The sequence below is a fragment of the Pagrus major genome, chromosome 18 (genome assembly GCF_040436345.1).
Source record: "Pagrus major chromosome 18, Pma_NU_1.0".
NCBI classification, from domain to species: Eukaryota; Metazoa; Chordata; class Actinopteri; order Spariformes; family Sparidae; genus Pagrus; species Pagrus major.
In genome coordinates, this window is record NC_133232.1 from 19365475 (window position 1) to 19391695 (window position 26221).

A 26221-nucleotide genomic window follows, 5' to 3' on the forward strand; every position below is an offset into this window, starting at 1 on the left:
GCAACCAAAAACTGACAAATAATAACACAAATAATAATTTAGAAAAACAACAACACTGAATTGCTTAGCATATTATAGACTTTATAAATAATACAGTGCATCACCTCATTATATCAAAACAGGCACTTACTACAGGCTAGAAAAATACATCTATTGATGGTGTTGCAATCGATGTGCAGCTGTGGTTTGCTCTGCGTGAGAAACGTGCACACTGTTCCACACATTGAGACGCCAGCAGGGGGCACTGTCGTCGAGTGAGTCCACGAGGTGGAGGTGCGCGTGTTTTGTGAACCAGAGAAGCCCTGGACGGCAATTTTCTTATGATGTCCATGTTGACCCCACTCTGAAACCCGTAGATTTCAATTTTAACCCATTCACCCAAAGATCAATTTAGTATTACATTGGTTTTATAGTGCAACCTCCTTGTTTAGCTTCATAAATGCAGTGTTTTCTTATTCTTAAACTATAGATTATTTTTCTCATGTAGTGAAAAATCTCATTTAATCGGGTCTAGAAAATGTTTGTGTGCATCTCATCATAATAAAGGAAACCTATTTCTGCCAGTTAAAGAAAAGAACAATTATGAAAACGTAACCTTGATCATGTGATGCGATGTAATGACATAGAAAGTTGATATCCTGAGAAAAAGTAATAATTATGAGATAAAAACCGAAATTATGAGAAAAAAGTCATGAGACAAAAAGTCATAAATATGCATTTAATAGTGGAAATTGTGAGATAAAGGTTGACTTCTTTAACGATTATGACATATCTCAAATGTTTTATATTTATTTAATGCTAATGACTTTTTATATCATAATTTTGACTTTTTAATCTCATAGTTATGATTTTACTCTCATAATTCTAACTTTTTATTTCATTATTATTATTTTTTCTCATAATTACCACTTTTTGTCTCATAACTTTTTTTTTTACACTGTCACCGCCCCCACAGACTGTCCTGTATCAGAAAACATTCGGCCCACAAGGCCATTGCCCCACCACGTGTCTCATCGCTCTTGCACAAAAACATCACGAGTGGCTGCTGCAGCTGCGGTGCTACACATTACCATCCAGCCACGACCTACATGTACAGCACATGGTAGCTACTTGTAGAGACGGACACCACGGAGCCCCCACCTTTGTGTTTGCAACACTTTCCACTTTACAAGTTAAAGTTGTGAAACTTTTACATTAGTTGTAAAGCACTCACAACTTGGAAGCCATTTTTCGTTGTTGAAGGCTGTGAGCGAGTGTTACAAAGCGAGTTTGAGGACTTTTAAAAACACCAGTACCCCTCCACCCGCAGCAGCAGCAGCTACGCAGAAGCTAGCATGTCGACCGCCGCCGCAAAAGAAGTGAAAAGCTGCCCCATCCCGACCAAGGTGCTCACCCTGAAGGACTGGTCCCAGCTACCCGACTGTTACAGCCAGACACCCGGAGGAACACTCTTCTCCACCACGCCTGGAGGTAAGAACTGTGGAAACACACACCTTCCGAGTGCTACGCTTTCTCTGTCTAAGCATATTTAGTCTGGTTTTTGTTTTCTAAAACACTTGGCAGAGAAAGTTAGCTTGCTAAAGCACAGTTTTTGTAACAGTTTTTGTGCATACGTGCAAATATGTAGCTAAACAAGTTCTCGCGAGAAGCTGCGAACAATACACACATGGATAAAACAGCTGACAAAAGTTTTTATTAAAAATGTAATTGAGCTCGAACTAATAATTGACCAATCCCATTAAAATGCAAGCAATTGTGAAACAAAAATAGGATACACTTGGATAAATGCTTTGTTGCTCACGTTGGCACTTGGCTGCAGCCCTTCTGTTGTCAACAAGTTTGCTGTCGTTTGATGATTGGGCAAAGTAAACCAAGTGAACCAAAATCACAGTACTTTTCCACTATAAGTAGTGTGGAGTCTAGTCAGGATTGTTTTAAATTACTTTTTACAATCAAAACAATACTACATAGTAACATAGCCATGTATCTTGAAATATCTATATCTATATCTATATCTATATATATATATATATATATATATATATATATATATATATATATATATATATATATATATATATACACACACACATGAATATTGAGCATGCAAATTTCAAATTAAAATGTTTTTATTTGACACTTCTCACACACTGAGATCTGAGCACACAGTCAGTCACTTGCTGCTGCACAAAAACACTGAAGGCTAAACACAACAAGAGCCGTCTAACCCCGTGACTTGGGATTTGAAGAAGGGTGTATGTGACCAGCTGCCAGAGCAGCCAAGTGATTGGCCTCTGCATTGGTGGAGGAGTTGGAGGCCGTCCTATCCCCGCTACTCTCTGCCATGCATTTCAGGAACTGTAGAGAACATTCTGTACAAGCTGAGAGGAGGAGGGAGAGGAACTGTCTAATGCATTGGGAGTATGAGCAATATGTTTGTTTATCTGTGCCACAAATTGACAGCATTGATAAACACAACATAAGAAGCTGCAACACAGTTTTGACTTTTATTCCACTTGAAGTGTAGCACAGTTCACTCTACTGGTTTCATGCCATGTGTTGCCCCCATGTTTTACATAACTGCCCCGTACTCTAACGCAGCCTTGCAATGCATTGCTTGCGTTAAAGCATGCATTCCAGCCCCCCTTCCTCACCCCACTTCTTTCTCTCCCCCCTCTGCTTTGGTTCCCTTTGTCCAGGATGAACTGCAGTTATTACATAACATGTTTTCCCTTGTCGAGGGGTGAAGCAGATACTGTACATAACAGTTCAAACTCCAATAAAAATATCAGCAGAACACTCCTTGACTCAGCCATGTCCTGATCAAACTTATCACAAGACAGCCTTTATGATACTGTTTGTGTATGGGGTTGGCCTAAGTCCAAATGGTGAGCAACGTAATACATGCTTTTTTGGATAACTTGAGAAAAGCCACCCTTGAGTTGATTACATACCTAGGCTTGTTCCTTCGGCTGTCAATGTTAAAGCTTTTACCCAAAGATAAAAACATGTGGCTTTAATCTTATTTCAGTCTCTCCCTGACTTCAAAGACAGAATGTTTTGTGCTCTGATTTCCTAGAACTCACTGCAGCGACAGCCTTCATCCCTCCCATCTGCGCGCACACTGAACCCTCCTCTCCCCCCTAAAATCCCCTCCTGTAGAGGGTAATGATATTTAACTCTGCAGAGTCGCACTTTGCAGAGATTCATAGATCCAACTCGGCCTATTTTGATTGTGATATTTCAGCATTTGATCTGTTATCTGTTACTCCACGTCCTTTTAGGAAGTCAAATCTAATGTTTGTTAAATGCAGATCAAACATCAGATTTTCTTTCTTTTTCTCGCTCTCTTTTTCAAACACAGGTACCCGCATCATCTATGACAGGAAGTTTCTGTTGGATTGTCGAAACTCCCCTCTCGCCCGGACCCCTCCATGCTGTCTGCCCCAGATCCCAGGGGTAACAGTACCTGCTACACACCCCATGGGCAAATTGCAGGATCTCAAAGAAGAGGCAGAGGAGGAAGAGAAAGACATTGCAGGTAAACACACCAGTACTTAGTTCTTGTTTTTTCTTAGCTTGACTAGTTTTATACACACTCCTTAATGTATGTGAACACATATAGACATCTGTACCATAACACATACAAAACAGATATTTTGTTTTTTTAAATTCAAAATATCCCTCACAATGCACATTTTTTTAGCCTGATCTAATAACAGAACTACACATATTGCATATTTCCTTCTTACTATGCTGTTCCCATGAACTTGCAACCCTTTTGTTTTCCACATTGAGTCGTCATGAGTATTCAACATGTGCTAATGCGGCAGATGGGTGCAGCATGTGTCTCTGCAGTGCTATGCCTACATTTTTGCAGCACAGCAGTTGTGCTGTGTCGAGGACTGGGTCAGGAGTGATCAGTCATTATCGCCATGTGCTAGTTTAGTCTTTCAGGGGCCATGCCTTCATGGACATAACAGGCTTTCAAAACTAGGCCAGTACTAGGCTTAGTACTCAATGATTACTATATATTTCATACTGCATAAGATAGGCTTTCTCTTATTTTCAGGCTGTTACTGTTAGTTTGTTGTTGAGGGCTGAAAGATATCAATAACGGTAATGTAGCAACGATACGATTTTACTGACGTCTCTGTACTTCTGATGGCCCTCTCCAGAGGATATATTGACTTGTTGGAGATAAAAGAGCTCATTTTGGCAGGGATTCTCTTGTGGGGCAGCCTGACCCAAGTTTTGGGCTCATGGGCAAGTTGAGACAGCTATTTATTATTGAGCGAAATACATCCAACCATCAATCTGTCTCTCTCCATTCCTTCTGTCAAACCAAAGACCAAAGGGATTAAGGATGACCCCCTTTTTTCCTCTGTCCCCCTTGTCTGGGTTGGTAAACACAGGACATTTCAGGGGGTTTGGATTTGTGAGCTACACCCTTTTATAGTCTGTTTTGTTTGTCCTCTTGACAGTTACAGTTGATAAAGTCTGTACTGTGTGTTCTCTGTTGTCCGTTAAGGTGTGGTTGTGCTTAGGTTGCAAATACAAAATGTTTGCTGCCAGCTGATGGTCAAATATCTTCGTTTTTAATCTTTGAACGGTTTCTTCTCTCCCTTTTTCAACAGATGACAACCAGTTTGAGATGGACATCTGAGCTCCAGTACTACCTCCTGTGGAGAGTTATTAGTTAAAACACCTCCAAGGTCATTACTGACTGTAATGCATTACATATAAAGCTTTTTTTCACCTTTTTTTTTAAATAAAAAGCTTTTTGTGAGGAACCAAAAAGAATGGAAAAGTTAGAAAACTATAGGATGTTTTTGATCCTAAAAAAGTATGTTAAGCAAAGAAATGGTATTAATGGGTTGATTTGGTTGCTCACTCACTTCAGAGCTGCAGCAGGATTTGAAAAAATCCGTTTTGATTTAGCTTTTTTTTATCTTTTGTAAATAAGAAAATTGTACTATGTAGCCTATTTTTAAGTTGGGGAATATGAGATGATTACATTACGACATGTAGAGATTTTCACTGCAGGCATCAGTTATGTTTTGTTGTATTTCCCCTGAAACAAGGACGGCTAACTTTTTTTGCGATAGGCAAACACGCGTCTCCTAATAATTGGGGTCGGGGCCTACTGAAAATCAGCTCCTACTGTTTTGTATGGAAGAGAGATGAAATGTGAATAATTTCAAATAAAGGCTGTTCCAACAGTCAGCAATTGTGTGTTTGTTTTATTTTTTCTCTGCCAAATTTACACATTTTTATTGTGTTTACAGGTCTTGGGGAGTACTACTGCCTATGTGAAAAAAATAGTATTAAGCCGTTTGTGGCTTTCGAGGAAGCTGCATGTAATCAGATAAACTGCCTCCAGTGATGTCACTCGGTTGCATTGTCGGCAGTGTTGAAGGCAGGTTTTGAAAAGAAGGAAGAATGCATGGAATAAAAAAGGTGATATTTTTAAACTGTCCAGAATGAGTTCAACAGTTTTGTAGGAGTGCAGTGGTAGACCAGTGGACTACTTTTCAAAATCTGTTGCCTACATTACCCACAATGCACCTCAGCCACAGTGAAATCACTGGAGGGAACTTATTAGATTACATGCAGCTTCCTCTGGAGCCACAAATATTATTATATATATTAATTATACTACTTTTCACATATACAATAGTATTCCCCAAGACCTGTGACTGACTTGAATGTGGAACATTGATGGAGATACCCTTTAAATGTATAACACATTCTATATTAAGTAATGTTCACGACTAGAGCCTACCGATATATTGGTTGGCTGATATTTGCCTATTGCGTATATCGTAGCAGCGTATATGTTGTCCGATATGAAAACTGTTTTTGTTTTCTTTTACAGATTATAATGCAGAAAAAGAAGTTTGGGGTGATATAGAAATGGTGTCAAATGTATTTATGTACATACTATAATATGTAGATGTACTTTTTTTTAGGTTATTTATGATAATTAAAATGCCCAGTGAAGTTAACTGTTTCATTGTACTATTGTCATTTTGGATAGTAAACAGTATATGAAGAATATTGACCCATTCATCCATATCGGAATCTTTTTACTCCAGTGACGAGTGTCATTGACAGTATCTGTAGTCTAAAGTCTAATAAAAACTATTACATTATGGAATATTTTCTTGCCTCATACAACTGCATGTTGTCAAGGAGCTCAACCATGTACCAATTTAACACTGAACACTGATTACATATTTATAGTGGGAAAAAAAGCGTAATTTACTTAGCCTATTTGTTTTATTTTCATAAGATTTAAGAGTTTCCCTCAAGTGAATCTGAAGTTTTAAGTGTCCGTCTTTCATGACATTTAACTTTGGCATTTGAAGCTCTATGCATATGTCTTATAAGAGCATACAGGGCAAGTCTGTGCTTAATGTCTGTTCATGTCTGCTTATTGTACAACAAACCTACAGGTTAAGCAGTTCATGTGTTGTATAACCATCTATGTATGGAGTGGTATCTGTGTGTGCACTGCCCTAACACAGCCAGACTGTGTTGAATTGATTACAATTATTAAATAGTTGCCTCCGGCTGAGTTATTAGCATTGAGATCAAACTTAATCATAACTTTAAGTTGCTCAAGATAGAATATTGAACAGTAAATTATCTTAGCACACGGCCATCTTAATCCAGACATAATCGACTAGTTAAACACATACGTCTCGTTAATAAAGATGTAGCTAAAGGCGAACCTTTTCAGATTTGTTCAGTGAATTCAAACAGGCTGAAGGCGACCCATGTGCACTGTGTATTAAGCCTCTCACTCTATCCACAGGGTCAGGTCTACATACAGTATGCCTGCCTCTCTTTGACACTTATCTGTAGATTAAGGGAGCTGAATGCAGGAGTAGGCCTGCTCCTAAGGAATGAGGGCAGCTGCAGCCCAAAGGCCAGACATATTAAAACCACTCTGTAATGTAGGGGTGGCATGTGGGGTGTGACACCTGCTGGTATTTGACCAGGCAGTCATCTCAAATATGTAATTGTGGATTTACTGAGGATATACTGTATGGCTTGTGCTGAGGCGAATATGGCCACAATAAATACTTTTTCAGCACTGGTGACATGTCAAGGTATATCTTCAGCATTGAAGAGAGAACAGATAAGCAGGTCCCTCTGCGTCATGTAAGTTAATGATGTGGGTCAGTCTGCACAGCTGTTCTTATCCCATGGCCTTGCAGATGTGACAACAACTTTGAATTGCATTAAAGCTAATTACTGATTTTTGGACAGGAGGCTCTGATTTATTGACTTTATTTTAAATAATAAAACTCGGAGCAGGTTTACCATGTGCTCAGTATTTGGTCAGTCTCAATTCTTAGATGCAAAGTTAACCTGCTGTGAGCCATAGTGTGACTGTGCCCTACTGCAAACACCAGACCGACATGGGTCCAACAGAAGTACAGAACGATAAGATAACTTTTTGCCAAAAATCAGGGTAATAATCAGTTGAAAGTTTGTGTGCACTGGGCTGTTTTTGTAAAACGTGCATACTGACCTGCATGTACTGTTTGAACAAGTGTGTTTGTGTGTGTGTGTGTGTGTGTTTGTGCTAGGAACACGTGAGAAGAAGGCCAGGTGCCAGGTGACTAGGAGGAGCGCCACATGATCCAGTCATGTAGTTTTAAGAGCTGTCCTGTCTGGCAGACATGGAGATATGATACTGAAAATAATACACAAATTCACTCCTCATTTGTCATATGCAACATGATTACTGGCCACATAAATTTGATGTTAACGTCAAGTAAAAGTCACTGCAACTTCAAATCACACATGCAAACGATTTCCAACACATAGTAATCTTTCGTTTTTAATTAACCTTGAATTTATGAATGGGATTACAACAAGAAATGTATCTAGAGGTAATGTATTGGCCACAATAGGAGGTCCTTGCTAGTACATTTTTTCAGTGAGCATGTGACATTGACACATGAGCATGTCAATAACTATCTGGACATGGTATGCATCACTGAGTCAAGTGTTTGCAACAAAACAAGTATTTCACAAGGCTTATTTTATTGTCTAGACAAGTGATGCATTATATAAGCCTCTATATTGTTAAAAGAGTACATAGTGCTGTTTAACTACATCACACAGATTACACTGAATCCAAATAGTGACCATAAATGTGTAAATCTGACACAAGTTTCTTGCTTCTCATATAAAGCCAATCAATGGTTTGATTGCCATGCATCCATGTAATGTTGTGTTGAAAAAAAAAACAGCCTTGTTGCACTGTAAACCACTCCACTCCAGACGACCAGCCTCCCAGTTTCAGTGAACTCTAGTTAACTTGCTCCATTGCCCTTTTCCATAAACAAAATATCCTCTGTCTTCATCTCCTTCCCCCCTGCTCCCCCTACACTTTCCACTGTAAGAAGGGTAGCTTGACTGGTAGGCGAGGCTCTATTTTTGTCATCCTGCTCCCGTCGAAGCCTTTGGTACAGGCTCAGGCTGAATTGCCAGGGTGACGATGTAAACAGACACTGTAACACACAACCTGCTTGATCACATCTATCATGGCAGGGAGGGGACAGGGACTGAAGTGGGCCGCATGTTTGCCTCATGTATGCACACACATTCTCAAACTTTAGATTTACATTACATTTATTTAAACATTTACATTGCAAGAATTCAGCCAACTCTTTAAAAGAGTCACTTTTGTTGAGTCTGTTTACACCCAATAAAATAATATTCAATTCCTAGATCACTGCTGTGATCTAGGAATGAAATTAAAGTGAAAGACACAAGCTTCTCTTTAGATTATACTAGATTCATATACAAGTATGTTCAATGTTGGTTCAACCTGTTCAGCTCCTGTAGATGAGGTTTGCAACATAGGACTGTGTATTGAAGGTTTGGAAGTGTAGAAAATCAAAAGAAGAAGAAACACTTTTGAACTGTCAGCAGAGCTTAAGCTAGGTTGAAAACAAACCTTGGCTTTGTTCACTTAGCAACAAATATATTTAGAATGAAAACGCAGAATACACAGATTTACCATGTATTTGGCCGATGGAACAGCCGAGTTGCCAAGATACGTCCAGGGTTGACATTTGTACCAGCTGTGGCATATCACATTCACATTAAATGCTTATTAGCCACCTTCCACATCAGTAGGTGGAGGGGGATGGCTGCCAACCAGCCGACCGCAGTTCGAAGGACACCTGGGGATATTTCCAGCCATTTTCATGCAACCCAAAGCGACTATTTTTCATGGGAAGCCAGACCATCTCAATCCACGACCAAAACCGGTATTATAAGCCAAACCATGATGTTTTCCTAACATTAACAAAGTGGTTAATGTGCCAATCTCACACCTCATGCCTAAACCTAACTAAAGCAACAAGTCCTAGCCAATCCGAGTAAGATTTGCAGCTTCGCCACCGTGACAATTTCTTTCTTCAGCCTTCTCCCTCTGTAGATATAAAAGGTTCATTCTAAATTAATGACAACTCAGCAGTTCTTATTTTCAGGTGCAGTAATGAAATCATAATTATGAATACTATATTCCATTTCTGCCAGTGGATCCCCCTAAATCCTACTTACTGTGTACGGTAAGCAGCTGCAAGGCTATTGCATGATACACTATGTCCCCAGCAATAGTGCATTTCACCAACATCATGTATAATTTAGATCTCTGTACTCTGCTGTTACAGAGTTTACCATGTACTGCATATGTCAAAGGTCAGGTCCTTTTTTTTTGGGGGGGGGGGGGGGGGGGGGGTCCACCACTGGTCTACAACTCTGTCTGTTTACATAAGCTGCCTATTGTACATACTCATTGTGCAAGTCTCATCACATGTTGTTTCACACTCTGGTATCACCTTGCAGAATAGAGACCATTTCCTTTTAAGTTCCGCAGTCAGTGGCAGCTGTCATGTCGGCTCGCTGCTGCTATGCTACTATATTCATACTGAAGTCATGTAATGTCATGTCTGATGGAGGAACTGAAACGAAGTTTCACAGCCCTGTCTACCAGCTATATCACTCCTTGTATGTGTGCACGTTACATGCATGGGTGTGTTCATCTGACAGCTGTAGTGACTTTATACTTTACAGATTAATGATATGCAGACAAATTTTATCTTGATCTCATAGAATACGACACTTGTAAAGTGTTAAAGCAGCTGAAGCCCGATTATTATCAAATATTATATAATTATTTAACACTTACATATGTCATTCTGCAGTATAATGAGCAGTTGATACTTGTGGTATATTCTGCTGATAACACTTTTTTTAACATTGTGAATGCATGACTTTTGTTTGTAATGGAGTATTTTTGAACTGTGGTATTGCTACTTTTACTATTCTTCCACCACTGGCTTTTATGTGCTGCATATGTATTTGCACCATATATGTGTGCACGTGCGCTTCACCCTGTCTGTGAGGTGTCCCGTCGCTGCTCATCTAAAAAAGAGCACTGACACTGACACTGAGTTAAAGCTCGACATGTGCAGAGAGGCCCCAGAGCCATAGCTCTGTCTTGTCATAACAGAAACCGAGCAGGCTCACTCAGATATAGGCTAGTCTTCTGTGAAAAACAAATCTTAAAATTGCTCAGACATAGTGTTTGGACCTTATAGACCCAATAATTGCCAATGACTTCATTAGTTAAAAGGTATTCAGTCTCCTTTGTTTTAAACTGTCATTTAAATGAAAGCTGAACCTTCCTCAACAAAGCTTTGTACCATTGTTATTGTAATACTCTTTCTAAGAAAACTATTCCAGTCTTGTAAGTGTTTTGGTTGACAGAAAAAGATAAGCAAAACAGTTAAAAACTATATATTTTTTAAATCAGGTAACTTAAGTGCTCCTCGTGTGCTGGATCTACAGTGGAGGGCCTTCTTTGAGCGGCATGTGTTGCTGATAATTACATTACCATATCAAAACTAAAACACAACAAATGTCAAATACCTAATAACACAACATTTACACAGCCCGTCGCCCTTTAAAAGGCAGAACAGCAACAGCTCACACGTAAGAGAAGACTAGACTGGGAAGAGACTGACATCTGCTGGGAGAAAATCAGTAATACACCCGAACAGGTCTGCTGTTTGTGTGGTGGATAAAAACACAATGATGTATTAAACAAGATCTCCAAAATGTCTGTTAATTGTTTTACACATTTATGTGTTTATTAGCTAAAAGTTTCCATAAGCTCATTATATATCTGAAATCAAAGGGCGAAACAAATACGGTCAATAATTATTGATTAACGTTTATTGGTCACTCATCTCAGTTTATTGGTCACCCATCTGAGCTACCCTCCCCCCTCCTATGTATTTCCTGATTGCCGGGGTGATGTAGGCCTATTCAATCTTTTATCAAGTCAGATGATCACGAGTCAACGCTTTCCCCTGACGTCCCTCTGGTCATCGCTGTGGCTTGTGATTGGACGCCCTCTCAGCGGGCAGCCGCAGCAGCCAATCACGGCTTTAGCTGCCCTCTCAGCACTCCCCTTGCTGTAGCTTACAAATGACATCACGTCCCGCAAACCGCGATACGCACTGGGCTTCTGGTGACAAGAGGGTCGCCTATTGCGGTAAAATAAAATAAAAAATAGCGATAAACACTGGAGACAGAAGACGTTTCTTTTTCAACAGACATCGCCGCTATTTACCTCACACCAAGATACTATTTATTTAAAGGTAGGTTGTCCACTCATGTCCGTAACTTCTCTATTTTAATGTGTTTAGGAGCCGAGTCATCATTAACTTGGGGGGGGGGGGGCTTGAAACCTGAACAGTGCTACGGTAGTGGGTTTCGGCCTGCAGGGGCCACTTCCCTTGTTAGTAGCTTTTAATATTTCTTAAACATTATATTAATAATTGATAATGTAAAAAATACACCTGTATGCTACTACTACAAATGTTAATATACATAGGCCACTAATACGTATGAAGGCTAATATGGTATTTTAGCTAACAAACTAGCTTAAATGCTAGTGAAATCGTGATGCTATATGTTATTTTAGCTTGAAGCAACAAGGGTTTTTCTTCCTGTACCTTAAATTGTACATTTTTTGTGGAATCAGTTTGTCGTGACATGGCTATGTAGCTATGTGTTTGTGTGAGATAGTTGGCTCTGGTGGGGTGCTTCCTATAAACCCATTGTTCCTGTGATGTCTCCAGGTGTGGATAAAGTAAACACAGACTGCCAGGCTACGCAGCTGCATGTAAAGCTCGGCTCATGTAAACACAGTCTCAATTAAATGAAGCTCTTTTATCTCATTAAACTAGGCCAACACAGCCTTGTTCTTTACACCTGCCTTTTAAGGCCATACATTTAGGGATACAAATATTTTATTGTGTTAATGTGTAGTATTTCTTCTCTTACCTTTAAATATTGACGTTACACTTCTATATAGTTCTCCCAGTATCATTATTATACTTGTATTATACAACCACAACGTTGGCATTTACTGTATATCAGCTTACCCACAGTTTGCACTAGCACCACTGAGTCGGTTTTATCAGAGTTTAATTTAGATTAACTTGATCATGTGCCTTGTTGTGTCCTTTTCTTAGCCTACAGAGGTATCATTTGAATTAATTTTTTTTTTACCAGTTTAGAGTTTTTTTTATTGTAATTGTTGTTTAATGCTCCTATCATAATCACACATTAGCGAACTGACTACGCCCTTTCACTTCTTATGTCAATATTGCCATTAGGTACAGATGGATTTAATGGATTCAGAGACGTGTGGTGCTCTGTCCATGTGTGTGTTTGTGTATTATCACCATGATACTGTTGTGGGAACATCGTCTTAGCTTACACAGTCCGACAGGGGAAAAACAAATGACACACATGCAAATGAATGCACTTGTACAATACAAATACACAAATACTGTGTAGCCTTTATATGAGACGAGACCTGTGAATCACTTCTCATCAAATCTTAATCTGACTATGCGTTCAATGACTTACAAGGTGAAGTTTGATGCTGGAGACACCCTTATTGGTGTCACATTACTTATTTGTAAGCTCCCTTTGAAAGAAACCCTTTCCCGACAGTAAGGTAACACTCTCTCGTCACACATGAGCTAAACAAAGGTGCGACAGCCATCACAGAAGCCTTCCTGTTAACAGTGAGAACAAGAGATCTGATAACTGTGTTATTTTACCACTTCTCGTTGCCTAAAGGTACAACAAAAACAAATCATCAGGGACCACTGTGCTCTTTCTGGAACATGGTAACCATAGTTACAGAGGCCTTGCCATCTGTCAGTAGCTTTAAGGACGCATTCAGGTAAAGAGACGTCCAACCATCTTATGAAAAGCACTGCACACAGAAGCTTAGTGCTGATGTTAAAACCGGAAGTAGCAATTGAGACATTTCCCTTTGGGTTTATTCATCTTACACTTTGATTGTATTTAGAAATTAATATGAGATCCTACCCAAGAGCCCCCCATAAAACTTGTTAGCCTATTAATGTTATTAATAGATCACGAGATTAAAACCATTGCTGTTATACTTTGAACCCAATAAATACAATGTAGATTTTTCCAGCACAGATAACAAGTGTTACTAATGCATTGGCATGAGTTTTTTATCTACCAGTGCAGGAAATGTCTCATGACACGATTCAGTTTACTGCTACAGCTATTGCATTGCTTTATTAGAGGCAGGAGATTGGATGTGGGTGGAGTGGCTGAGCAGAAAGGAGTTGGAGTGCTATTTGGATGTTTATAGTGTAAATGAACAACGTGACTGAGGAATCCTGGGAGGCCTAGCAGAGATACAGTTTTCCATCTGGCCCACTTTCCTTTGTTATGGCTGTTCTACATGAGCAAATCCAGTGATGGGGGCTAACATGAGGGTAGTGGTGGACCCGGACCCTATCAGGACCTATAGTTGTCGGGAAGAGATAACTTCTTACTTAATAGGTCTAGAGTGGAACATATGACCTTCAGACACTCAGCTAATAACAGACATTTATTGCACGTTTTAAATGGGTTAAACATTAAAACGGATAGGCGGCAGCATCAGGATGAAGAATTTCTTAAATCTTCCTTCCCGTGTTTGTCTCACACAAACTATGAATGTGTGATGCTGATGTTTCCGAGTAGAAGGGAAAACCAAGTGTGAAAATTGTTAAGCACTTCCTCTGGACAAGCAATCATGTGACTTAAGTGCTCCTCCTATGTTGGGTTTTGAGAGCAATTTGGAGTGACATGTGGTGTGATGAAGTACATTTCCAAAGAAAAATTAAATGTCAAATACCTTGGCCTACACAAAACCACCCAAGTTAAACAATGCATTGCTTGTTAAAATGCAAAACAGCAACAACCTGCACATCTGAGAAGAATATACTTGAAATAGTCTGACATCTGCTGGGAGAAAACCAGTAATACACCTTACCCAAACAGGTCTGCTGTTGTATGGTGAATAAAATCAGAATGATGTTGTTAAACAAAAGCTTTCAAATATGTGTTAATATTTAAACATATTTATATTGTATTTAACAGTTTCCATGAGCTTATTAAAGTCTGATGAAGACCGATTCAATCTTGAATGAAATCAGATAATCAGGAATCATCGCTATCTCCTGTCGTCCCGCTGGTCATCGCTCTGGCTTGTGATTGGACGCCATAAGCAGCGAGCTGTCGCAGCAGCCAATCACGTCTTTAGTTGCCCTCTGAATGTCCCTCCCCCAAGGTACCCCCCCGTGCCGTAACCTACAAATGACATCAGGTCCCACTAACGGGATACGCATTTGTTTCCATTGACAAGGGCCAGCCAAAAATAGCGATAAACACTGAGGACGGCGGAAACTTCTGTCTAAAAAGACACTGCTACTTTTTATCACACACTAGGATGCTATTTATTCAAAGGTTGGTGGTCCACACACGTCTGTAATAGGTATAACGTTAATGGCTTTTGGCCTGCAGATAACACTTCTGAACGTTAGTAACTTTTAGTTTTTCTTAAACATTATATTGATAGCCTTACCAACTGTAGTAATGCCGGTGTGAAAATGTACCAATATTACTCACGATCTTAATATTCATAGCCCATTAATAGGCTACTACTAAATGCAAAGCATTTAAGTTAAGCTAATACCAAGCTAGCTTAATAGCCGAACTCTAAACAGTGTTATGAGGCTAAATATAACCTTAGTTTGTAGCAACAAGTTTTTTCTTACTTCACCGTAAATTATATATTTTTTGTGCTACCAGTTGGGCTCAGTTCATAAGTTTGCTTATGTGTGTGTGACACAGTTGTGGTTCTGATTCTTCCTAATTAGGTCCAATGGGGTGTCTGTCTATACACCTATTAGTCCTGCAATGTCTCCAGACGTACAGAAAGTAAACATAGGCTGCCAGGCTACAGAGCTGCAGTGGATAGTACAGGAAAACCAAGTGCACAGATACAGCCATTACAGGCTTTTATAGCCACTGCAGTCTATCCTTCTCATTCCCATGGTTCAATTGATTGGCCTCACCCTGTACATTGTGAACCCAGCTTCTCACAGCATTTGTAAAGCCTGTAGCTAAACAGTCAGATAATGGGACTTATCTGTGGTAAGGCTGATGTGGGTTGGTATTGACCGTTCACTCATAAGACGCCTTCAGCCATAAAATGATGTATTTCCTGTGTGGCTGCGAAAGCTATGTTGTTGCCATATGAGGCCGCAAAGACATTAAATGATGCAAGATGCGTTGAATGATTACGACGCACACTATGCCCTTTTTGGCCTGGGAAACTGTTGCATCATTTTATTGCCTGTCTGATAATGTTGTGTTCTTGTATCTGGACTCATAGGAATTTGTTAGCTAATGTGACTCTGGAGGCTGAATTACATGCACAGACACACACACACATTTTCCCACGGTCCACACAATACCACATGTTGTTCTTGTTCTTTTTAAGATGCATTTCCATCTCTAACTACAGAATTTTATTGTGGTACATTATGTATTATATATCTTTCAACAAGTATGTCTGCACTAAAATAAGAAAACCAATTTATAATATGTGACATGTGGCACTGTAATATTGACTTGTACTATTTTGTATTCTCTACTGGCATTGGTGAAAACATAGGACATACAGTACACCCCCTGTCTGTCTTTATTGTAGTTGTTACACTTAGTAGACTATTTAAAATGAGAAAAATGCCATTTTTTACATCATCACTGCTTTTTCTTGTCATTTAGGCCTTTCTCCAAACCAGAGATGAATTTTGAGCAGCCCCCTCCATACACAAACAATGCCCCCTCAGCTCCTGGCTACCCAGGCCAGGGCGTACCTCAGGGTTACCCTCCACCGGTGAACATGGCACAGCCAAATCCAGCTTACCCTAACTACCCTCCCGGACCAATGGGACCTGGAGGTCCTTATCCTGGCCCAGGACAGCCTCCTTATCAAGGGTACCCTGGACAACCACAGTATGGCTGGCAGGGGGGACCCCCTCCTGGGCCTATGTATGGGGAAGCTCCCAAAAACACAGGTGAGTGGTAATACACAACAGAGATTGATGCAAATGTGTACAGTATTCAGTAATCGTGTCAAAACAGAAATGTGGACCACCGAGGATTTGAGAAGGGTTATCCTGCAAAACAAATGTTGACAGGCAATAGTAAAGTAGACTTGTGAAAGGAAATGTGCTCTTGAATCCAGAATTTTCCATGGATGGTGTCAGTTGAGTTTAGCAAAAATCAGCAGTCCCATATGTAGAAAAAATTGTATACAAAAGTAGTAAAGGCTCAATAAATTCAGAAGGAATCCATACTTTTGACCAAAATGTTCCCCTTTTGTCACATTTTGTCACATTTTGTTACATTTTGCACCTGGACTAAATTGATTTTTTGCATCTAGCCTGTTTATCTGATTTGTTAGTGTGCAACCAGGTAATTGTTCTACTGAATAGGCCTGATGACTGGGACTAGAGCAGTATGGACAGAGTCTAAATGGACCACTTTGACCAGCAAGGTGAGGGTCATGTGACCGACAGTTTTAGCCAAGCTAGCACCACACTAGTTAGCTAATCTGCTTGCATCTTTATTTATGGCTGAGTACTTGTGTTTGAAAAGTAGCAGTGCTTTTACTTGAGTACAGTTTTTGGCTTCTCTACCAGCCTTTGCACTATTTTAAAAGAGTAGAACTGAGCTGTGCTCTCTTCATTATCTGATATTTCTCCTACAAGATAATCTGAACAAAGGTGGTGGAAATCATTTGCTGTGTGACAGATTCACACATTAAATAATCAGTGGGAAATTAGTAAGAAGAATTTAGAAAGTAGGGGATCTTTACATATTGCTCTCAAAATCTGGAACTTGGTGTTATATTTACATGAATATTCGTAATAAAACTATTGCAGTTCTTCAGTGTATTTCTTCCACAATCAATGAAAATTTACATTTTTATTGCATTGTTGAAATCACATTTGTCAAAATAGAGGTTTTTCCTCTTGCTGTACTCATGTTTCTTCCAGTACTACTTAAAATTGGCCTACCAGTGCAAAGCTTCCCTCTTGCAGGTTGGAGCAGTCTCTAGAAAGTCACCCTGTCAGACTGGACTGTTTTTACAGAAGACATTTTGTCACAGTAGAAAAAAGCACAGGTTTAAATGATCAATTTTATTCTCATTATCAATTAATCTGACATTTATTTTCCAGATAAAGTTATATACGTTTTGTATATTCGTATAAAGTGGGAACCAATCTCCGTCACATTATTTTAAAACCCAAGGCGATGTTTTTAAATTGCTTTCTTAGCCTGACCAACAGACCAAAACACAAAGATATTCACTTTACTGTAATGTAAAAAAAGGAAAAGCACAAAATCCTCATAGTTGAGCCTTGAACCATCAGGTTTTTCTGCTCAAAAAATTACTTAAATGTTCAAATGATTCTCAAAATAGTGGCCCACGATTAAGGAATTGTAGTTGTCTGTTGACTAATAAATAAATTAGATGATTAGTTAAACAACTGAGACTGCAAAAATGCCAAACATATCAGTAAAAGTGTGAAGTCAAGCCAAGTTAAAAGAGTAACTTCAGTATTTCTGAACCTGGACCTTATTTTTGTGTCAAAGTGACTGATGGGGACAACAATTTTTGAAATTGGTCCAGTATTGAGCGAGACCACTGCAGCTGCAAAGCAGGCTGCAATGTAATTCTTCAGGGCGATCGTGCTGTCAATGTACGTTCACTAACAATGCTTGTTTTTGCCACTGCAGGCTCAGATTGTCATAGATGTCTGCCAACATTATGGAAAGGGCACAACGGAGTAATAAAACATTGCTCATATATTCTGCAAAAACATTTTTCTTGCCATTATTCAACAGCATAACATTCATATTTGAAGCTTTGTAGTCCATCACAAGCTCATTGGTTTTGCTGATAATGAGTTTCAGGTTGCATCATGTGACAAAGCTTATGCCAGTCCTCTGTACTCCTTTGTAAAATGAATTGAAGACAGCATGTTTCTCACTGGAAAGTGTTCACTGGACTCATACATGTCATATATATTGTATGAGTCTGGACAGTATCATGGATGTAAACTACAACTTGGTTGGTGGAGGCATACAACTGCACAATGGTTACCCTAGTATGAACTGTGAATCATACAGAGATACTCTAGTGGAGTCCCAGAATAAAATACAGAGCTGTAAATTAGCATAATAGGTCCACTTTAAAGCAAGTAGTGAGGAGTGACTGCTCTCGTCCCTGACTTTAGATAAGAGTGGCTGATCAAAGGAGACTGCTCTGCTATTGAGAACCTTCCATTGAGTCATTTTGATGGTGACACTTTTAGATATTTGTCAATCATTAACCAATACTCTATCATATGATTATCAGAGTTCAGTCCATGTAATGAACAGCTGGTCAGTAGGGTTGGGCAAATTCTTGGGCGAATATATTGGCTTTTGCTGGTTGTTTTTTTCTTTTTGGATGATTTTTGTTACTTTATTTAATGATCTGCCACCAAAGAATGTTTGAGAGTGACAGACTCTCATTCTGCAAGCTAACCCAATAGCACTAAGATGCCAGCCACAGAGGAGAGAGGCAGCAGGGAGATGCACATTTTTACATTTCAGAACAGTGAAAAGACTAACAGAGACTGTTTTGTTAAGTTTTAAAGAAACTTTGGAACCAAACAGTGGCTCATGTGTCGGTTCACTAGCAGTAAGTGAGTGAAAGGAACCTGATTACTTTAAAGACACAGTCTTGTCATCACTGAGGGATTAGGGACTCCCTGCCCTCTACGTGTGCTGCACACACCAAAATGGTCAATTAACTGTGTTTATATAGCACTTTCCGAGTCTACCAATCACTCAAAGCACTTTACAACACTTCACACATTCAACCTGCTCATCAGGTGGGATACAGCGCTCCAAAGCTCCCCCTGATATGCTCACCCAGTCACATACGCAGCCACACACCAATGGAACAACCATTGGGAGCAATTTGTGGTTCAGTATCTAGTTGGCCGAGGATTTAAACCCCCACCTTCTGATTAGTGGAGGACCCACTCTATCTACTGAACCACGTGCAAATATATCAGCAATCACTGGTCGACTGGCTGACGGTGGCCGGTTGGAAAATTTTTACATGTCGCCCAACCCTACTGGTCACCTTGGCAACACAGTCACCTTTGTCATGAGTCACTGCACCTGGTTGTTAAAGGCTAGATGAGAGTGTCCCTCCACATGAATGATTAATCACCAACACATGGAAGGGGAGATATATTTGTTCAGGCCTGTTTTTTGTCTTGTTTTTTTATTTATTATTTTTTTATTGAACAGATGGTAATGTTCACATATGGGTACTGCATCCTTTCACCTGACTCATTTAGACATATTGACTGAAGGTGAAGTAAAGGGAAGTACCTTGTTGGCGCATGGGAGTGTGTAGCTCTGAAAGCTCTCATTTCATTGGTTTAATGATACCTCAAAGCAGTGTTAATGTTACTCAACTGGAACGCTGTCTGATAATGGCTCTGGGCTGCTATGGCATTACCATGGTGATGTGCCTCCCATGATGAACGTAATTAGAGGAAAATCATAGCAGCCATGGTTACACTTGAACTCACTGCTGAAACTTGATGGTGTAATTCTGAGAATTATCTCTGGTTCTATGCAATTTCAGAAAAGGAATCACTAATTGCTTTTTTTAATTTGTCCTCCCTTCTTCTGTATACCACCGCCTCAACTCTTTCATCCTATGTTTCTTTGTCATTTTCTCTCTCCAGTGTATGTGGTGGAGGACAGGAGAAGAGACGACACAGGAGACACGTGCCTGACAGCCTGCTGGACAGCTCTGTGTTGCTGCTGTCTCTGGGACATGCTCACATAACGTATTACCCGACTGTACACTCCTATTACCCACTCACCCCCTGTTTCTGTGCCTCGACCCCCATCACCCTCTCCCCCATCTGCCTTAAACCTCGCACTCCCTTGAAACCACCCTTCTATTTCCTCTTTATGTCTTTAGCGTGTCTATAATTATAAGCTTCAATCCCATACAGATGACTTGATGTGAAGCCCTCCACACTGACTGACAGACTGACCCTGTCCGGGGGCTACTCTGTAGCAGCTTGTAACTGAGCTTCTATACATAACCTGAATCTCAGGCTCCTTATATAATCTCACACCAACACACAACATGCTCAGACGCACACACACCAAGGTAGATACACAGTAACACATACACACATACAGTGTATTTTGATCTCAGGCACAACTTGTGTGAGGCTCTTTGGCACTTTATGATGATTACCTCTGTAAGATACAATTCCTGCCTGCCCTTTCAATCATCTCAAACCCCCTCCCCCCCAGCTCTGCTTCTTCCCATTGCCAAGGACAGCCCCTTATCCTGCACACTCCATGCCCCAAAGTCCGCCGAGACCCTGGCAGCCAATGAGCCACAGGGCGCTCTTAAGAAGCTGATGCTTGAAATGTAACCCTTTCATTTGCACAGAAGCTGTTTTTGCCGACGTTTGTCTTTAAGTAAAATCACATGACAGTACATGGAATGCATTTTTAAAGAAGACAGTGATTTATGTGTGATTACTGTTAACATCTTGATGGCCTCAATGTTTCATTTTTTCATGGCGATCTTGATATGAAGAATTATTCCAGTTTTATTTTTATTACATATTGTAACTTGCAGATAAAACTGAAAATATGAAGAAAGATAAAAGTAGTGATTGCCTAACAGAAGAAACCAAATGATCTGTCAGATGCCTTTTTGCTTTGGATGAGAATCTTGCATTAAAATAATTTATTCCCATGAAATGGAGGGCTCTGTCATTTGTGTTTATTTGGGGGATTGCAGCATGTGTGTTAGTGGGGTGTGTGGGAGGTTAAAAGAGAGCAGGGAGTATAGATCAGTTTACTGTAGCTGCCATGTCCTGGCTGGATCCATTTGACTATTTATAACACAGCTGCTGGTGCAGGATGTTGGTTACAACATGGCTGCCTGCCTGATGCAATAACAATGTTTCACAAAAGCTACTTAATACTTACACTAGTACAGAGGGGAGTACTGTACTCACGCACAGGCACACACGACTTCCCAGAATAGATACACTGTTCTGATCTTTCACTTTAATTAATAAAAATGTAATTAAGGTGCATTTAAATCTATGAAAATAAAGATAACTGAAAACTATGATTGTTGTTTAAGCTTTGCATTGTCATCAGCAAAAAACAAACATGTAAATAAGCTTCATGGTATACTTATATATGAGAGTATTTGAGAATGAGTAAGAGTAATAGATATGAATAAAAATATAAACGGAAGATAATAAGAAATAAAAAAATAAAATATGCAAGTTATAATATATAAAATAAAGAATAATGGCATTAAGCCATGTGTGACAACTATATATGTATTTACATTTATAATTAGAATTGCTACTAGAAAGAGATGTAAGATGTGCGCCTAGTACAACACCTAGTATAACTACAGTGTAGATAATACTGACTAATATTGCAGCATGTAATAGTTGACAGCTGATGTTTTGATCTAAATAATTGCTGACAGGCAATAGTAAGGTTGAAGACCTGTGAATGGATTTGTGGTCATGAACCCAAGTTTTTCGAAAGATAGTGTCAGATGAATTGAGCAAAAATCCGCAGTCCCATTTAGTAGAAAATTGTCCGCACATTGCAAAAAAATAATCAGGAACCGTTTACCAACAATAGAAGAGCTCAGAGATTATGTTTAAACTTTGAGGAATAAAAAGTGGATTTATCACTCCTATTCATCAATCTGACTGCAGCAGCGACCTGCAGGGCTGACCATTGATGGGTGTTTATGTACTTTAATTTTGATAATCGACTGGAGATGGGGGGAAATGTACTTTACTTACTTTACAAATGTCCGGCTCACTCTCTTTACACAGACGTTGATTCGGCACTGCTAGTAGCTACACTGCTGGCTCAAAGGCACAATAACAATGACCCCCGTTCCATCCTTGTAACTTTCATACAGAGCAAGCAGGAATAATGGCACACTCTCTCGCCATGAACGGGCTGTGTAAAAGGGGCTAATATTGAGGTTCTGGATCCATCAAATGTTTGTCTTTTCTGCTTCAATTAATTGATTCTCAAAATAGTTGCCCATTAATATTTATGTCTGTGTTGACTAATTGATTCATTAATGAATTGGTTCAGCAACTAGGACTGCAAAAATGACAAATCTGTAAGTATGTAGAGAGATAAAGAAAAAAAAGGGTGTTAAAAAGTGTGAAGTCAAGCCAGGTTTAAGATAAAAGGTGCATTTAATGCTGTTGCGCCTCCCAACTGTGCACCCAGGAAAGAGTGTTGCACAAGCTGTGAAACAAAAAGCACACGTCATCGTAAAATATTCAGAATGAATATGCAAAAAGAACACGTGGCTTCCAGAGAACACAGTTAACACCTTTATATATTAAAGCAAGCAGTGAGCTATTACTGCTCCTGTGGCTGACTTTTGATATGCCTGGCTGATCAAAGGGGAGTGCTCTGCTGTCAAGATTGTAGCTTTGAGTCATTTTGATAGTGACATTGAAATTTAAACATTGATCATTAACCAGTTCTTTGTTATGTCATTATCAGAGTTCAGTTCATGATAAGTAGTCTGTGAGCTTTATCTGTTGAACAGGAGCTGGTCACCTTGGCACCTTGGTAACACGCTCGCCTTTGTTGGGAGTCCCCGCACCTGGTGGTTAAATGCTCTGACTGCCGCCCTCCAGATGAACAATTAATCACCAACATAAGGAAGGGGAGATGTATTTGTTCAGGCCTGTTGGTTTTATGCAATTTCAGAAATGGAATCACTAATTGCTTTCTTTAAATTGTCTTCCATTCTCTCTCCTTCTTGTCTACATTAGCTCGTCAGCTCTTCTTGTTCTTTCTCTTCCAGCCCCCCCTTTTTTCATCCTGACTGCGGTGACGGAAGGGCAATGCATTTGTCAGGCAGGTACACACTTAACCTTTGTATAGTGTTGAGGACAAGTTCTCAGGTTAAAGTCACTTAAAGTTGACATTCCTTGTACTTTCCCATAAGTAGTGGGGTATTTATTTATTTTTTTGGTCTATGTATGATCTGTCCATGTATGAACAATTGGGCACTTTTAGCAATGAACTCAAATGAGTGTCATTTTTTGGAAGCATGGGACTTTTTTTGTATTATGTTATGTCATAATTTTGAATTACATTTACATTGTCAATTTGATCACTCTTTACAAAGAAGTTTGAAATACTATTTCAAAGTAGTTTTAGGTAAATGTCCAATGTGTAGGATTTACTGGCATCCTGTGGTGACGGTGCAGATTGCAAACAACAGAACAGAACCTCGCCTCACCCTCCCTTACGCTGGCCGTTAAAAAACACACAAAAAAAAGACAGTATTTTGAGAGAGTATTTTGTATTTTGTAATTCCATTTCTGCACATAAATCTTCCTCAATCCTTCAACCAAAATAAAATTCTTCCTTGGGTAGCTTTGCTGTAGTTCAACTTCTCCCACTGTGAAATAATTGGTAGCTGACCCTGCTTCAGCTACTTCCTATCGCCAAGGACAACTACTTACCCATGAATCAATAAAAGTCCAACAAGACCCTGGCAGCTAATGAGCCACAGTTTGTTCTTAAATTGCTGGAAATACATCCCTTTCATTTGCACAGAAGCTGTGTTCAAGTGAATTCACATGACAGTACATGGAATGCATTTTTAAAGAAGACAGTGATTTATGTTATATTCAATGGCTTAAATCTTTCTGTTTTTCATAGCGATCTTGATATGAAGCATTATTCCAGTTTTATTTCTATTGCATACCTTGCTGACAAAACTGAAAATATGAAAAAGGGTTGTGGTTACTTAACAGAAGATGATCTATCAGATGCCTTTTTGCTTTGGATGAGAATATTGCATTAAAATAATTTATTCCCATGAAACGGAAGGCTTTGTCATTTGTGTTTATTTGGGGCATTGGATCATGTGTGTGTTAGTGGGGGTGTGGTGGGTGTGTGAGAGGTTAAAAGAAAGTATAGATCAGTATACTGGAGCTGCCATGGCCGGGCTGGATCCATTCAACTATCTATAACACAGCTGCCAGTGCAGGATGTTGGTCACAACATGGCCGCCAACATGTGTCACCAGTTCCTTTTTAGATTTGGATCTACAACAATTTTTAAATATGATGCATCGTAATAGATTAGCCTAAACTACCAAACAGCATATGAAGAAGTAGAAAATGATAACCCCACTTTGACTTATTACAACATTAGCCTAAAGTTATTGGGATTCAAATGTTAACACTGACAGGGAGCATTCTTCATAATAAAATAACTTGCTGCTTTTGCTAATCTAATTGTTTTTGTTGTTGCTGTACTACTTTAGTTTTGTAACTGATAACCACTTTTAACTAAACCAGCAATAGCTGATTTTAATTGCCCACTCAGGGCAACGGAAATGAGCTGTGAACACAACATTGAGACAATTATCACCTTTTAAGCTAAAACAGCATGTGTTAGTAACTGTTTTACACAGTGTTAGTGTGTTAGTAAACTGTTTTACACATCCAGGAGAAAGGGAGCAACATTAAGAAATGATTTGGGATCCTGTTTGTGTCCACTTGGTGAATGTAAGTCTAATATTCAGCCTCCTTCTAGCTGTGATTATGGTCTCTATTAGCTCCTTATGGAAATATACTGTGGCTGGATCTGTAGCCGCTATAATGCTTCACTATATTCACCAGCTAGTTAGCAGCTAACATTGTCTGTCTACTGTTTGTTGGTAAAGGTAGTATACAGTGGGTTTCTACACTAAAAAACTCCTTTCTCATTATAGATAGCCATTTGATCCATTGTCACTATTAAAATATTGATTAAACACACTTTAACCTCTTCTACCACTGTAGAGAAGGCGATGAGGCATCTCAAAGTGAATAGAATAGAATGAAATGATCCCAGGAAATAACGTTTATCTGTAAGCACTTAAGTTAACAGGGGTAATTGTAATGGCTACTTAAAAGCACATCAGAATCGATGAACAGTCAGTGTAAAAAAATGTGGTCCTTATCAGTTGGCGATCAAGAATGTAATCAATGAGTTGCTGTGTGCAGTTGTTCACTGGCACGCCATTAAGACATCAGTGTCTTTTATGCATTCGTTCTTTAGATTACGTTATCAGTGAGGCTGATGCATAATTGACAAAGAAGGAAAAAAAGCCTGCTTGTTTCAACAACACTCCAAAGACTGTGTTGAAATGCAACTAATGTTAATGCGTGTCAGAAAAAGAACATCAATAATCTTCAAACACAAAAATGAGATGAAAGTGAACTACACGTCGCTCAGTTGAAGTAAACAATTATGTTTTATTGATAAGGTTCTCAGAAGAGTCTCGTTTCAGTGAATGTATAAGAATCATCCTTTGATAATACTGATTTGGTACATTATGACATCCAGCACGAGTCTCTTCACAGTGAGAGGGATCCATTACTGCTACTGCTGTTGGGATCTAGGACAGAAATATCTCTGCTTCCAAACAAAAAACAGTCAAAAACAACAAACTGGGGATTGATATTGTAGATATGGAATATTAGAGTGCCACAAAACTCTAGAGTAGTAAGACCAGCTAAAGATTTTGCACATTACAAGCCACTTCCTCTTAGAAATATAAAACTTGATATTCTGGACAATATTCTACTGTGCTGCATAAAGGTAGGTCTATACACTGTAC

At 39.3% G+C, this 26221-nt stretch overlaps 2 protein-coding genes across 3 annotated transcripts; both read left to right on the forward strand.

The window, feature by feature from the left end:
* Window positions 1-1092: 1092 nt before the first annotated feature.
* Window positions 1093-5226, forward strand: eif4ebp3l (eukaryotic translation initiation factor 4E binding protein 3, like). Its single transcript, XM_073486674.1, has 3 exons — window positions 1093-1470; window positions 3365-3541; window positions 4638-5226. Exons 1-3 carry the CDS (start codon window positions 1335-1337, stop codon window positions 4664-4666), a joined length of 342 nt encoding a protein of 113 aa, XP_073342775.1. The 5' UTR covers window positions 1093-1334; the 3' UTR covers window positions 4667-5226.
* Window positions 5227-11547: 6321 nt separating this feature from the next.
* LOC141013820 (cysteine-rich and transmembrane domain-containing protein 1-like) lies at window positions 11548-21291 on the forward strand. Of its 2 annotated transcripts, none has more exons than XM_073487692.1 (3): window positions 11548-11696; window positions 16210-16502; window positions 20247-21291. In XM_073487692.1, exons 2-3 carry the CDS (start codon window positions 16229-16231, stop codon window positions 20348-20350), a joined length of 378 nt encoding a protein of 125 aa, XP_073343793.1. In that variant the 5' UTR covers window positions 11548-11696; window positions 16210-16228; the 3' UTR covers window positions 20351-21291. The 2 variants fall into 2 exon arrangements, with proteins under 2 accessions (XP_073343793.1, XP_073343792.1); XM_073487691.1 differs by lacking the exon at window positions 11548-11696 and adding an exon at window positions 14790-14883.
* Window positions 21292-26221: the final 4930 nt, after the last annotated feature.